This window comes from Oratosquilla oratoria, chromosome 23 (assembly GCF_046742065.1).
Source record: "Oratosquilla oratoria isolate Oo_2021 chromosome 23, ASM4674206v1, whole genome shotgun sequence".
Lineage (NCBI taxonomy): Eukaryota > Metazoa > Arthropoda > Malacostraca > Stomatopoda > Squillidae > Oratosquilla > Oratosquilla oratoria.
The window spans coordinates 4,717,345-4,733,144 of record NC_134799.1 but is presented as its reverse complement, the minus strand read 5'-3'; the positions used below and the strand labels follow the sequence as shown (position 1 = coordinate 4,733,144).

At 38.9% G+C, this 15,800-nt stretch overlaps 1 protein-coding gene across 4 annotated transcripts in view; it reads right to left on the bottom strand.

Annotated features, from left to right (window-relative positions):
• Positions 1 to 15,800, bottom strand: part of LOC143037900 (putative aarF domain-containing protein kinase 5) — a 46,205-nt gene that overhangs the window by 26,474 nt on the left and 3,931 nt on the right. For 3 of the 4 annotated variants that reach the window (XM_076206547.1, XM_076206549.1, XM_076206550.1), the window contains exons 3-9: positions 13,482 to 13,623; positions 11,762 to 11,980; positions 9,861 to 10,019; positions 6,424 to 6,555; positions 5,960 to 6,125; positions 4,071 to 4,241; positions 350 to 584 (exon numbers count right to left, since the gene is read on the bottom strand). In XM_076206547.1, the coding sequence (XP_076062662.1) occupies positions 350 to 584; positions 4,071 to 4,241; positions 5,960 to 6,125; positions 6,424 to 6,555; positions 9,861 to 10,019; positions 11,762 to 11,980; positions 13,482 to 13,623 (1,224 nt within the window). The remainder of the gene's footprint in view (positions 1 to 349; positions 585 to 4,070; positions 4,242 to 5,959; positions 6,126 to 6,423; positions 6,556 to 9,860; positions 10,020 to 11,761; positions 11,981 to 13,481; positions 13,624 to 15,800) is intronic. The other variant, XM_076206548.1, reaches the window with a different exon arrangement.

Genomic DNA, 15,800 nt, shown 5'->3' with positions numbered 1-15,800 from the left:
TTTCCATATGAAGTGCTTCTATGATTTTATCACTAAAAACTTTCAGAATTTGGATGTTTCTGGATTTTGCAATTTTAGATAAAGGATTCTCAACCTGTACTTCGTCTGTATCTTTCATGTCTATGTACAAAGAAGAATAATCAAATAAACTTTACGAATATTTCAAGACTAAAGAGAAAATAAACTTGAGTAATTTCCCATTTTTTGTTCTTAAGATAACCAATGAAATCAGTTTCTGACAGTCACCTTCTTTGATGACTACTGCACAGGTACATTATTAGGTGACAATGCTGGATTGGATAGTGTCACAAGCCCCTACCTAATACCTGAAGTTAATCTTAATAACTACCTGAGAACCAGAAAAAGTTGGGTGGGGAGGTTCTCAAAAGCTTTTTGCATTTTCTCTCTGGCTTCCTCCATCCTCTTTTGCACCTTTTCTTTATCTTCCTTCGACAGGTTCTTCCAATCATTCCTATTGAAGCGTTTGGGACCTTTACGTCCGAGTATCTCATTCTCCTTCTGGTTAGACCCATCAACAGCAATGTATCGTTGAGCCACAAACATGCAGAAAAATCTGTAGCCATCTGCAGGGGAATGTGTTAAGTAACCTCTGGTAACATTCATGCTGTGCCCTAATAGCATAAGGCAAATATGCTGTGCCCTAACAGCATAAGGCAAATATGCTGTGAACCTAACAGCATAAGGCAAATAGCTTTTCTGTACACCATGAAATCTCCTGTCACCCAAAAAGCTAGTTTTGTGCAACAGATTACAGATGCCTATAATTGGTGCTTAATTAAGAGTAGCACTTCCATCATAACCTATAAATTTGTATTATTAGATAATTCTCCACACGTTCATTGAAAACCATGACATCTTAAAGTGCTAGCACTACTATAATATAAAGGGATTAATTTTAAACTACTATAGTTCTACAAAAATAATCATAATCTGGTTGAACCCTCTCTGGATCAGGCCTAAGGCCTCCTTATTTTCTAATTATGATTTTCTTTTCTCCTCATTTTTACACACAAGAAAATCTAATAACTGACAGTTACTCCATTCCTCCTCCTGGTAGGTGGTGACAGAAGTAGACTCACACTAATACAACAGACACCAATCCAAAGCTTTTTCACAGTGAGATCTACAAGAGGTTCTGAGAACCACTGCTATTTTCAGGCTATAAATTTCTGGACAAGAGAAACTCATAACAGTTATTAGTTATTCAAGACCATTTAGCTAATTCCATTTTGATGTTTATCCAGCATGCCTATGCCTTTACATGTTATCTCAGAGTTGTTTTGGATGTGATTTGTGGTAGTTGTCACCCCTAGATTTTTTTTTTTTTTTTCAAAATTAATTTCCTTTAGTTGTGGTTCATTAGCAGCTACTGTCCTCTTTTGGCTCTCTCCTATATGTATATTACTATTCAATGACTAAAAAAATACAGTAATGACTACATGCACTATATACTCCAAGATAACTGTTTATGGCAATCAATGAATTTATTACCTTAGGTCTCTCTTGCATGAGACCTAAATCTAAATCCCCAGTAGATGAATAGTTCAAATGAATAAATGACGTAGTTTCAACACAGCTTCTCCTTTTCTTCAGCTGTACATAGAAACCAAAACTACATATTCATTAACCTGCAAAGTCACCACAAAGAACAACAAAAGCAATATTAAATTCCCTTCACCAGAAAAAAAAATCTGCCATCAATACATATCTCAAATTTTAGCATGTGTGGAGTGCTGTCTATTTTGACAATAACTTTAAGTAGCACAGAAGCTGAGGATGCAGGCCTGTTGAAAGCTAGACAAATCAAATAAAGCAACAGCAAAACAATATTAAAAAAGTGGTGCAAAAATCTCATCCAGAATGCAATATTATGTACAAACACTATGCAACACATACACTGATACCTCAAACTTTTTAACTACGAGATAATATAATCTTTATTACTCATGGAGCATTTGACTTTCATCAGTACAGGGATGCTTGTGGGCATTTCTCGAAACAAACAAAACTAATTATGAATCAGTCTCCTGCCCCAAATCTCTATTGCAGAGAGAGAGAAACTAAGTATGAACTACACTTAAAGCATAAGTTTCCTATATTTTAAGATAAAAAGGTTACAGTAAATATAATATGCTTTTCATCACTATTACCTACAAAGACTGAGTCATGCCTGGAAGCTTTAAAAAATTGTAAAATCTATTTCTGTACTAACAATCTAAAATAAAAAGTTTCTATGTTACTCATCATTCAAATTCATCACTGATGGTATATAAAAAGTAGTGATAGGTTTCCTTTAAACTTACAAGCAAATATTCCTAACAATTTGTCCTCATGACCTCTTCTCTCCCTCCTGTCCCAAACAAAGAGATTTTTTTGTCAGTTTTATCAATTCCCTTCATTGACCTGAACACTAATCACATCACCTCTTTCCTCTTTTTTTTTTTTTTTTTTTCATAATGGCATCTAATATTTCCTCATATGGTTTACCTGCTAGGCTAGGGATCAATCTGATTACTCTTCTTTGTATTCTTTTGGTTTTATTTATATGTTCCATTTAGTGAGACCACCCCAGTCTTTGGCAAAATGTCCATCTTTAAAAAGCATTTAACCTACCTGTCTTTCACACTTTACTCACAATTTAGTTATCATACTGCTCAGGGTCATTGGTATGTAATTTGGATGTTGCTCCTTAGCTCCCCTTCAACAAACCAATACAAAGTTGAGCCTCGTCCAATCCTAAGCCACAGTCCCGTCTTTTAACAAATACATAATTAGGTTATGAATCTATGACTGCTAGTTGTTCCCTACACTATTTAAGTACCCAGTCTGAGATCCTATTAGGCTTTGGAGCATTCCTTACACTTATGTTTCCAAAAGTTTATATGTTTTTTTTTATTACCACTTTTATATCTTTATATGCAACCCTCCTAATTTCACCCTTTTCCTCTACAAAGTAATTTTCTTTAGTGAGCACTAATTGGCAACTTTTGTTCATTATTTAGGTCCAAATTGATATGCTATTCACATAAGTCATCCTGGTATTTGAAAATATTTCAAGAGTGTGTGTTCTGGTGGAACATATAACATAACTATAAATAACTAATAGTTTGTTAAACAAACCATTAATACTACCCTTTTAGTTATATGTACATCTGGCTTTACCATGTAGGGTACTGAGAACATAAATTTTATGTAGCCAATATCTTAGGCACTTTAGTGACATCCCTAAAGATTAGTCATATACCAGTCTTTTAAGATGAGACATCTCCACCGCAAACTGAATGTTCATTGCTTTTCACTTCTATTATCCCTCCTTTCTACTGTCTTCCTTAAATCTTTTCTGTACAACCTCTTTGATGCAATGATGTCCCCAAGTATAGAAGAATTGGTAATTGCCAACAAAAAATAAACAATTTCCCATGCTTTAGGAATATACTGTATTTTATGGCATACAAGACACATTTTCTCTCAAAAAATTAGCTAATAAAAATTCCCCTCCATCTTATATATGAAGTTGAGGTCTCCCATAGGCTAATTTGTCTCTGACACTTGTTACTGTAAGCTATAATCTTAACCCACATACTTCTACCTAGCCTGATTCCACAATAACAATAATAGTACTCAAACATCACTATTATAATTACAGTCCTTTTCATTAATATGTTAAGAGCAATCAAGAGTTTTTATGAGAGTAGTAGAGCCTGTGTTAGAATTAGATATGGAAAAATCAAAAGCATAAATCCACTCCCACCCATTTCATCCCCACATACTCCACTCCCATTTACCCTCCCTCCCTCCCTAGATGTCTCAACACACTCCTATCAATAGCCAACTTGAAATTACCTGTACAGTGCCAGTAAAAGCACTAAAAACCTTTTATCCTAACTATACCCTGCTGAAATAGGGTGCATCTTTTATGCTGTTTGTCTTATATGCCATAAAATATAGTAATTGACAACTAAATATTTACACCATTTTGCAATATCATAAATCACATAAATATCAGATTTAAAGACATACTTCCTATCAGAAAAATTTCATGCACTTACCTTTAACTCCAAGCTGTGCAGCATTCTTTCTCATGCCTGCATGGTCACCCATAACGATACTTTTCCACAGACGACAAAGGGGTTGCCGGACAGAAGTAGGCAAGTACTGATACAAGCCATGATCTAACAATACAATTTCAGCACCACCATGTAAACTTGGACGAATCAATACTGAGGAGAAAAAATGTATATATATTATATATAAATAAATAAAAATACATGCATACATATTCTAAGGGCTTTTTCCTCCTTACAAGGGAAGTAGCCACAGTCAAAGGCATAAATCTACTCCCACCCATTTCATCCCCACATACTCCACTCCCTCCCTCTTTTCTTGGCTCCTCCTGGATGATGGGTCATCCCTGAATCTTGCCCACTGCCCTGGGTCAGAAGCAATGCAGTAAGGCCACTTCATTTAATCAATGACTCCCCCTCTCCATCCCTTCATGCAGAAAAAGAAAAGACAGGGAGAAATCCCTTTGGGCTGTGTCAAAATACCATTCACACATACTCTCTCAATGCCCCCCATCCCCCACCAACTCCCTTCCTTACATCACAGCTATGTAGAAGAGGCCAAATGCAGTGTATGGGATCCAGTATATTTTACATTTGACCCAGCAGGACTTCTTTCTGAAGAAGCCATACTAAGCGGAAGGTAAAATATACTGGATCCCATACTCTAGTTTTGGCCTCTCTCCTACATATTAGGACTCACTTTTGCTATACACATCAAAGACCTGACAGTGAAAATGACAAGAAATTGAACATATTGTGAACTGTTGCAGCTACAAGATTTGAATAACAGAAAGAAACAATCATCACAACAATAAGCAAAGTCATAAATAATTAGAAATTCATAAGAACTACACCTAACTATGCCTCCACAGCACAATACCCAACAGTTAAGAAAACAAAGACCTCCTACAAACAGCACACAATAAATCTTTAGGCTGCACTAAGACAACTCTAATAAAATATCTACACCAAGAAACCAAAATCCTTCCCACTGAGCAGCACAAGACCATGACAGGCACACAATTTTCTGCAAGTCCTCAAACCTTCCCACCCCTCACATGATATCACAAAAGTACAACCCACTGAACACGATAAAACAAACCTCAGCAGCATCCTATTCTAACAACTACGATAACCTGGCCCAGCATCCTATTCTAACAACTATGATAACCTGGCCCAGCATCCTACAACACATCCAAAGACATATTCCATGTGCTAAGATCGCAAAACAAGCACACATTCTACACTTCCAGGCTACCCCAGACTTCAACCCAACTGAGAAATCATTCACAAGATAACCAAGAACCACAATGGCACAACAGCACTGAGGTCACCACCCTACAAAAGCATAGTACCATCACATGCAGCCTGGGTACAGAATCCAGCTACTCAAGATACAACCACCATATAGAAGATACTGAGCACCTCATCCTACACTGACTGACTCTAACCCTATTCAGACAACAACACAAAATCCCTTCTCTGTGTAACTTATGGGGTAAACCAGTGACTGCAACCAATCACCTTGGGGCTGCGGGTTTCTTGCAAAAGAGGCCTTGAGTAATAGTGATCGACTGACAATAAGATCATACTTTATAGATTCTGTTCTACCACAAGATGACTCTATCCAACCAAGTGGCATGACCCTGAGACCAACCACAAATATATCAGATTTACATACATACATACACATACCAACGGCTTTTTCCCCCTTACAAGGGAGGTAGCCAATGTCAAGGGCATAAATCCACTCCCACCCATTCCATCCCCACATACTCCAGTCCCATTCACCACCCCTCCCTCCATCAATGAAAGCCACCAAGTATAAAATGCTGAATAAGGCATTGTCCTCATTCTTATCACTTATGACTTACTATTGCCTGGGTGTGGGTCTGCATGGACAAAGCCAGTGTGGAAAATCTGCTCCGCAAATGCACTGATTATTTTTTCGTCTACATCTTTCATGCTCATTCCAGCAGCCTCGATACCTGCTGAGTCGCTCACTTTTAACCCATGAATAAATTCCGTGGTCAAAACTCTCTGAAAATCACAGGGAAAGAAAAAAAGTTCTTATACATGTGTATGTAAGTATATGGTATGGATTTCATTACATTTATCAATTCACTTTGAAACTGCATTACACACAAAAATCCTTGGTCAGCAGGAATGAAAAACAAATTTGTTTATTTCTACTGTCTGGGTTACATATTGAGTTTAATTTAAAAATAACAATGATTATCCATAATAATACCCTAAAACTGACAAGAATATGGTGAAGGCTTGCAGCTCTTATGGCAAGAAAAGGCACATCTAATTAAACATATTAAGTGATCCTTACCTTACTAGAATGACTCCATAGCACCTTGGGCACATGGATATATTTGAATTTAGACAATTCTTCGGCACATCTTTCCGCATTCTTCCCCTCGTTGATAAAATCTAATTCTTGTTCTAGGGTTCCTTTCAAGTCCTGTTATCATGGAAAAAAGTAAGTCTTAGATATAGAATGAAAACATTCAATCTACTATCAATCTGTAAGACTGAAAGGTTTATTGAACAAGTTACATACTCACTGAAACACTTTGCACGTGTCCTTATGTGCTTCTAAGGCACCGGTAACAATATGGAGGAGGAAGAAGAGTAAGAGTTGAAAGAGTAGGGGTATCAAGTATTGTTGTAATCAAGAGTCAATAAACGGACCCATCAGCTCAAGGGTATGAGAAGGAGGAGGAGGAGGTGGAGGACAAGGAGGAGGAGAAGGAGGAGGAGGAGGGCAAGGAGGAGGAGAAGGGGAAGAAGGAGAATGGGAGGAGGAGGAGGGGAAGGTGGAAAGGAGGGAGCACAGGAAAAGGAGAGAAGAGGGTGAAGGAGAGGAGAATGAATCATTAATCATAGCTCAAGACCAACTGTAAACAAAAGCTGGAATCTTTCATTCCTATGAAAATAAGACATCCAACTACAAGTAATTTGGTTCACATTTTTTTTCAACAGCTAAAAATGGTGAAAAGGAAAAGGAGGAGTACAAGAAGAAGCTGAAGGAGGAGTGGGAGGGAGTGAACTAGGTGTGGAGGAGGAATGGGGATGGTTCAAGGAGGGAGTCACAAAGTGTGCAAGGATGGTGTGTGGAACAAGAAGGACAGGAGGAAATAGAAGAAAGGGTAGTGAATGATGGGATGAGGAAACAAAGAAGGTTGTAGAAGAGAAGAAGCGAGCTTTCACAGATTGGTTACAAAATAGAATGAGGGAGTCATATGATAGGTACAAAGAAAAGAAAAGAGAAGTAAAGCAAAAGGTAAAGGAGGCAAAGAGGAGAGCAGATGTGAAGTGGGGTAAGAGTATGACAGAAAATTTTGAAAGTAATAAGATGTTTTGGAAAGAAATTAAGAGAGGAAGAGGAGGCGAATCAAGTAGAGAAGAAAAGGTAAAAGGTGCAGATGGAGAGATGATAATGGAAGAGAAGGCAGTAAGGGGAAGATGGGCAGAATATTTTAGGGAGTTGCTAAATGTGAAGGAGGATAGGGAGGGAAAGATAGTTGCAGTGGGAAATGCGAAGAAAATGAGAGTGATGAGTGAGGAAAATGGAGGAGAAATAAGGAAGGATGAAGTGAAGGCAGTTGTTGATGAAAGCAGGTAAGGCACCTGGTCTGGATGGATGCCATGCAGAATGTCTAAAAAAAAAAGGAGGTACAGTGATGGTGGACTGGCTGGTGAGGTTATTTAATGTTTGCTGGAGAGAGGGTAGAGTACCGGAGGACTGGAGGAGTGCCTGTATAGTTCCACTTTACAAGGGAAAAGGGGACAAGTGTGAATGTAGTAGTTTCTGAGGGATTAGCTTGTTAGGTGTAGTTGGGAAGGCTTATGGGAGGATCTTGAGTGAGAGGATTAGGAGAGGAACATAGGGAGTAATTGGTGAGGAACAGTGTGGATTTAGGATGGGTAGAGGTTGTGTAGATCAGATTTTTGTGGTAAGACAGATATGTGAGAAAGCTATAGGAAAGGAGAAGGATGTTTTTTTGGGCCTTTATGGATCTGGAAAAGGCTTACGACAGGGTAGACAGAAAGGCACTGTGGGAGGTTTTGCGGATATACGGGATAGGAGGAAAGCTTCTAGGAGCTGTCAAGAGTTTTTATGAGAGTAGTAGAGCTTGTGTCAGGATTAGAAATGGAGAGAGTGAGTGGTTCGAGGTAAAGGTGGGACTTCATCAAGGATGAGTTATGTCGCACTGGCTGTTCAACTTGTACATGGATGGGGTAGTGCGAGAGGTAAATGCAAGGGTAGTGGGTCAGGGATAGGAGATGGTTAAAGAAAATGGAGAAAAGTGGGAGGTGAGCCAGCTGTTGTTTGTGGACGACACTGCGCTTGTGGCAGGATTGGAGGAGGGATTGAGGAAGTTGGTGACAGAGTTTGGGAGAGTGTGTGATAGAAGAAAGCTAAAGATAAATGTGGGTAAAAGTAAGGTGATGAGATGTACAAGGGGTGAAAGTGGCAGTAGTCTGGAAGTGAGCATTAAGGGAGAGCGACTGGAGGAAGTGGATAGTTTTAGATACTTGGGTGCAAATGTGGCAGGAAAAGGTGGAGTGAAGGTGGAGGTAGAATGTAGATTGAGAGAAGCAAGTAAATGCCTTGGTGGATTAAAAAGTGTAATGAGGAATAGACATTTGGGAATGGATGCTAAGAGGAGACTATATGAAGGAGTGATTGTGCCAACAGCACTGTATGGGGCAGAAACATGGAACATAAGAGAGGAAGAGAGAAGGAGTTTGAATGTGTTTGAGATGAGGTGTCTGAGAAGTGTGATGGGGGTTACTAGGCTGGATAGAGTGAGAAATGAGGAGGTGAGGAGGAGAACAGGGGTGGAAAGGGGGTTGGGAGATAGGGTTGATGAAAGAGTATTAGGATGGTTTGGACACATGGAAAGAATGAGTGAAGAAAGACTAGTAAAAGAGGTATGGAAGGCAGATGTGGAGGTAGTGAACATGAAGGGACGTCCTAGGATGAGGTGGATGGATGGGGTGAAGGGGGCTTTGGGGAAGAGGGGAATGTCTGTTGAGGAAGGATGAGAGATGACAGAAGACAGGGGTGAATGGAGAATGGTTGTATATGGATGATGTTGTGATGCATGAGGTGGAATGGGCAGGGGGATGGGGGTTGAGGTAGTATGTATGAGCAAATTTTGACGCAGCCCAAAGGGATTTCTCCCCGTCTTCTCCTTTATGCATGGGAGTACGGAGAGGGGGGGGTCGCCAATTTAATGAAGCGGCCTTGCTGTGGATGTGCTATGTCTTGCAACACTGCTTCTGACCCAGAGCAATGGAGAAGGTGCAGGGATGACCCGTCATCCAGGAGGTGCTAAGATGAGAGGGAGGGTGGAGGGGTGTGGAGTGTATTCAGGGATGGAATGGGTGAGAATGATTTTATGCCTTTTCCTTTTTGGCTACCTCCCTTGTAAGGGGGAAAAAACCTTGGTATATGTATGTATGTAAAAATGGTGAAAATTTTTATTTCCTGACTGTACAAGTGAAGGAGAAAGAGTATGAGAATAAAAAGTTTCAGGGGAAAAATGATGAGGACAAGGATGAGGGGGTGAGGATCCTCAAGTGCATTACACTTGGGATCCCACTAACAACTACCAACTAAAATACTCTATGAAAAGGCAACCTCCACCCAGAGATGCAGTTCTGAAGAGCCAGTACTTGGATTCTAGACCAGGGCACTGAATAATAATTTATGACAACTTGTTCGCAGTAAACATAAGCCATGAAGATGACAATTACCTGCATAACCCATCTAAAACTGAACTTCGGGTGCATTAACTGTATAAGGTCCAGGAGCAACTCAATTGTGATGATGTCTCCCTTAAATCGGTCTTGGAGATCAATATACTGGACCTTTACAGCTACTTCCTCCCCATCATGTGTTTTTGCACGAAATACCTGAAAAAGAGCAAATCGCTGACAGTAAATAGAAACTAAACAAACTCACATTACTAATTCCTATGCACTGAACCCTTCATTCAATACATTTTGGATGCAACGGACAAAGTCTGGTGATGTGAATGTCTGTTCATATTTCAACATTCCCATACTGTGCAGACAGTGCCTGCTGGTTCAAGGATGATGACACATGGCAGCATAGGTGGTACATTAGTTAAACTCCCATCGTGTACACTAACAGGCACCTGCTAGTAGTTAGTGGTCCTGCAAGAGTGGGTATTAAGTCATCTCCCTGATACCCATCTCCAATATCTGTCAATAACCTCAGGTCCATCATCCCATATGGGGTACTGACGGTATATATTACACAGTTGACATTTTAGGGGCTTAAGTGCCATCCCTATGGACCAAGTCACCCAACAGTCTTCAATGACTTGAGACCAGTATTCACTCAAAAAGCATAATGCTAACCACTTTTAACCTCTTTAAAACAAGTCAAGTTCTCACAGGTAGCATTAGCTGCCTGATGTACGACAATGCATCACAATGCTTGCTTTATAAAATATAAAGTGACAGGTGTATTACTCATTCCCTTTCACTCTGAATGTTAATAACCACAGAAAATATGATCGGCCCAGTTCACAGAATATGGAGGTCACTCGGCCACAACTACAAAATAAATATAACCAAGACGCCGATGCCAGCATCGTCATATACCCACTTGCTCCTCATGATGCTTACATAGGTGACATTGTACCGAAGGGAGTTAACATTTTACTACTCTCCTTAAATCTCTTTCCTATACCACCTCTATGACCCCATCTCTACATTATTGTCCCCAAGGTGAGACACTGGATATTCCTAATGGAATCCTTGCTCCCATCTGGAGATGCAGCCCCAAAGGGCTGACACTTGTTATCCACTATCTCTCTCCATCTATTTTAGTTGTTTTACCTCCAACTTTTCACATCAGGAGAGCTGACAATCTGCAAGTGCCCTCCTATCCCTGCTAATGTGATCTGGTGACAAAGAAAATGTCACACACAATCCAATTTCTTCCCAGTGAGATCTAACATGAAAAAAATCACACATTTAACCTAAACTCTCATGAATATAATCATAAACTTTAAAATCAATATTAATGCCTTGATTCTGCCAGTCCCCATACAGAGGATTTTTTTTTTGTTATATATACATCATCCCCAAGAGATTTCTTGATTGCTCTATAAATACTTGAGAGGTTGAGGGGAGAGGGTCACATGTAAACCTACAGTTACACTTGTGAATAAAATGGTTGGATTCCAATGATTCAGTTGGATTTTGTCCAAGGTTGGAGTGTAATCATAGTTTACAGCTACAGTTACACCCCATCCTTGAATGAAATCCAACCAAATCATAGGAATCCAACAATTCCATTGACTAGTATAACCGTAGCTTATCGAAGAGGTGGAGGTAAACCCGCTTTATATGTTAAGCCCTCCTTTGGTGATGTGTCTTGCTGCATTGCTTCTGAACCAAGGAGTGAATGGGGGACCAGGGAAGACCTTTTATCCACAAGGAGCTACAAATAATGGGATAATAAATGGGTGTGGGATAGAAGGGTGGATGCCTTAGCTGGGCCATCCCCCCCCCCTTTACATGGTCAAGAGGGTTTTTCGTAGGTACATGCAAAGGAAATAAATCTAACAGTATGGTAAAGCATTACATAAAACCTAATTATAACACAAAATAATCTGTCCTACCTGAGCCAAACTGGCAGCAGCAATTGGTATATCTTCAAAGTCTGCAAATATGGCCTTGTGTGATCGTCCAAAATCCTCTTTGAAGAGCTGTCCAATTTCATCCCATCTCCTATTAAGGCACTTATCTTGCAACACCTTCAGAGTCTCCAGGTACTCTTTCGGGAGTATGTGATTCATCGATACAAGTCCCTGCCCCAGTTTGACGTACAAGCCACCATTCTGTCATCAGGGAGATACAGAAAATAAAACATCTTAATTTTTGCATAAATTTCAATACTAAATCACACAAGAAAAAGTAGCCTCCTACAAGAAGAAACAAAAATCATACAAAGCATAAAGGTTGATGGGGTACAAAGGCAAGGATCAGGAAGATGATCCCCTCTGTTGTCAAGTATGGTTCTTATGGTTTGTTTATAGACAGTAAATACAATTTCCTTCTGTTGTCCAAAGCCCATTTTTGCAAGTGATTTTAGTAGGTTTATTTTTTTTGTTTTTGGATGCCTGCTGACCAAGCAGGTTAGGGCATCATTACTTGCAGTGGAGGTCAAGATGATACCAATTCAAATCCTGCTCAGGGCAAGTTGAACTAAGGGCTGTATGGTTCATTAAAGTCCATGCTACAAAGTTCACTATAGAGGGCACTGTCCTAGCTTCCCAATGGGGTGGGGGTGGGGGAGTTAGTGACGTTTAACCAAATCAATCAAAATCAATCATCCTCTTGGCTTTCACTGCCAGACCTAACTCGGAAAATCTATTACTGACGGAGTTCAGCAGAAATAAATAAAATATCCTAACAGTAGCAAGAGTAAGAGGGAAAGGGACACCAAGTTTGTAAAAACCTTAGGGAAAGAATACCAGAATCAGTTACGGACTTGGGTGTGTGTATTGATAACAAACTTAAATTTCACCAACATATTTCTAATATTGTACATAAAGCAAGTGGAGTATCAACCAGTATTCTCCGATCAACAGTTAATCGGCAAGACTCTTTTATGCTTCCCCTTTTCACCACACATGTGCGTCCTTTGCTTGAATATGCATCCTCAGTTTGGAACTTGGGTTATGTAGGAGATGTTAGACAGTTGGAGTCTGTACAAAGGAGATGGACAAGGGAGATACATGGATTGGAGGGTTTGGATTACTCGCAGCGACTTAGGACTCTTAACTTATATTCAATTAAAGGGAGATTACTTAGGCATGATATAATTAAATGTTGGCATATTTTCCATGGGAAACTAGCAATTTCTCGTGATGACTTGTTCCCTCGACCCTTGTTGAGTAGCACAAGGGGCCATGACTTCAAAATTGGTCACACCAGAACACAAGTAGAAGTACGGAGAAGGTATTTTAGTATTAGATGTGTGAATCTGTGGAATGAATTGCCAGCAGAACTTGTTAACTGCAGTGATATTGATGTGTTCAAACGAGGTCTTGCAGCTTATCTCGGTGATATATTATTTGATTATATTGCATAAGGCAGTACCAATCGACACCTTGACACAGCTCCATGCAATGTTGCTGCTTATGATACACTATCCAGCCAGTTGCAATTAATATATAAAGGTCATGTGTAGAATTATGGGCTGGCGTATCAGCAGAGTGCGGCTTCCTTGCCTACATCATAAGCTGGATGTGGATGGGAAGCCCACCAGGTAAGAGAACCAGGTAAGAGGTCTCATCAAAGAGAAAGTTTAAAATAAATATGACAGCAGCTACTCACCTTCAAACACCCATCCAAGATCCTTTCAGCAGACCTTTGATGAGCACCACTCAAGGCATCCACATAATCATTGCTGTTCTCGTCCACTCCATATGTGGCCCACCAATAGTCCAACGATATGGTTACACCTATACGAAGTGACCTGTCAAATAAAAAAAATGCATATGTGTGTGTATATATACAATAGTAGTCCTTCATACACATATATGTGTATATGCACTGAAAATGTAATACACAAAAGTGCTCTACTTGGGTTATTTCTCTTTGAAGTGGTCACCCTGCATTTTTTGAACACACATCTCCAGTCTTTTTATTGCATGTGAGTGTGTGTGTGTGTGTGTATTTACCTAGTTGTATTTACCTAGTTGTATTTACCTAGTTGTATTTTACGGGAAGGGGAGCTATGCTCGTGGGGTCCCGTCTTCATATCTCATTTTATCTAAACTATTTTTAAATTCATGTATTGTTTTTGCACACACCACTTTCTCATCTAACTTGTTCCAACTGTTTATTACTCTGTGAGGAAAGCTGTTCTTTTTCAAGTCTCTTCTATAGCTGTCTTTTTTTATTTTCTTTCCGTGTCCTCTTGTATTTCTGTTATCCCATTTTATCAGATTCTCTCTATCAGTAATTTCTATGCCTTTCATGATTCTGTAAATAGCTATCAAATCTCCTCTCTCTCTTCTTTGCTCTAGTGTCTGTAGTTCAAGTTTATCTAGTCTCTCTTCATATGATAGTTTTGAGAGCGTTGGTGCCAGTTTTGTAATTGCTCTTTGTATTCTTTCAAGTTTTTTTATACATTTTTTTGTGCTTGGTGACCATATCGTTGCTGCATATTCCAATCTTGGTCTTATCAGGGTGATTAGGATTTTCTTCACCATTTCTTCATCCAGGTATGTAAATGCAACTTTGATTGTTCTTATTAAATTATAAGTTTCTCCAAAAATCTTATTTATATGTTTCTCAGGTGACATATTATTCATAACAATGACTCCCAGGTCCTTCTCATTTTCTACTTTTTTTATTCCTTCTCCCAATTCATATGCTTCTGTTATTCTGTTTTTGCTTTTTCCAAATTCCATTATACTACACTTTTTTTGCATTGAACTCCATCTCCCACTTTCTACTCCATTCCTGTACTATATTTAGATCTCTCTGTAGTGATTCACAATCTTCTTCAGTTTCCACTCTTTTCAGTAGTTTTGCATCATCTGCAAAGAAGCTCATATAGCTTTCTATTCCTTCATCCATATCATTAATATATATAGCAAACATTATTGGGGCCAGTACTGTTCCCTGCGGAACACCGCTTATTACTTCATCCCATTTTGAGTGCTGGTTTCTTATCACCACTCTCATTTTTCTTTCTTGCAAAAAGTCTTCCATCCAATTTAGCAGTTTGCCCTGTATTCCTCCTTGAGTTTCTAATTTCTTAAGCAACTTCTTATGTGGTACTTTGTCAAAAGCTTTCTTTAGGTCTAGAAATGCACAGTCCGCCCATCCATCTCTTTCTTGTATTATATCTATTAGCCTTGAATAGAAACATATTAAATTGGTGACGCATGATCGTCCTTGTCTGAATCCAAATTGCCTTGGATTTAACACTTTGTTTTTTTCTCAATATTTTGCCCATCTACTTTTGATAATTCTTTCACAAATTTTTGCTATTGTACTTGTTAGAGAGACTGGTCTATAGTTTGTAGGTTATTCTTTATTTCCTCCTTTATATATAGGTACTATATTTGCTTTTTTCCAATCTTCTGAAACTTTTCCTTCTTTCAAGGAACTGTTTAGTATGCTATGTATTTTGTCTGCCAGTTCATTCCTGCATTCTTTCAGAATCCAGTTTGCTATATCATCTGGACCATGCGATTTTCTGACATCAAGATTACTCAAGTGTGTCAATATTTCATTCTTTGTTACTTCTATTTCTTCCATAGGGGGGACTTTCTCTTTCCATTCAATCTCTTCAGGTTGTATGTTCTCCCTTGTAAACACTGATTTAAAATGTTTGTTCATAATTTCCGCCATTTCCATTTCCTCAGTGTATTCAACTCCCTCTTGTCTTAATTTCTCCAAGTCTTGTTTGTTTTTCAGTTTATTGTTTACAAATCTGTAGAATAGTTTTGGTTGATCTTTACACTTTTCTATGACATCTTTTTCATATTTTCTCTTTTCCTCTCTGCACATTTGTACATATTCATTTCTATAACCGGTATATATTTTCCATTTTTCAGGTCTTGTCTTTTTTCCATCTGGTCCAGGCTTTGTCTCTTTTGTCTTTTAGCTCCCTACAACTTTTGTTGTACCAGCATTTTA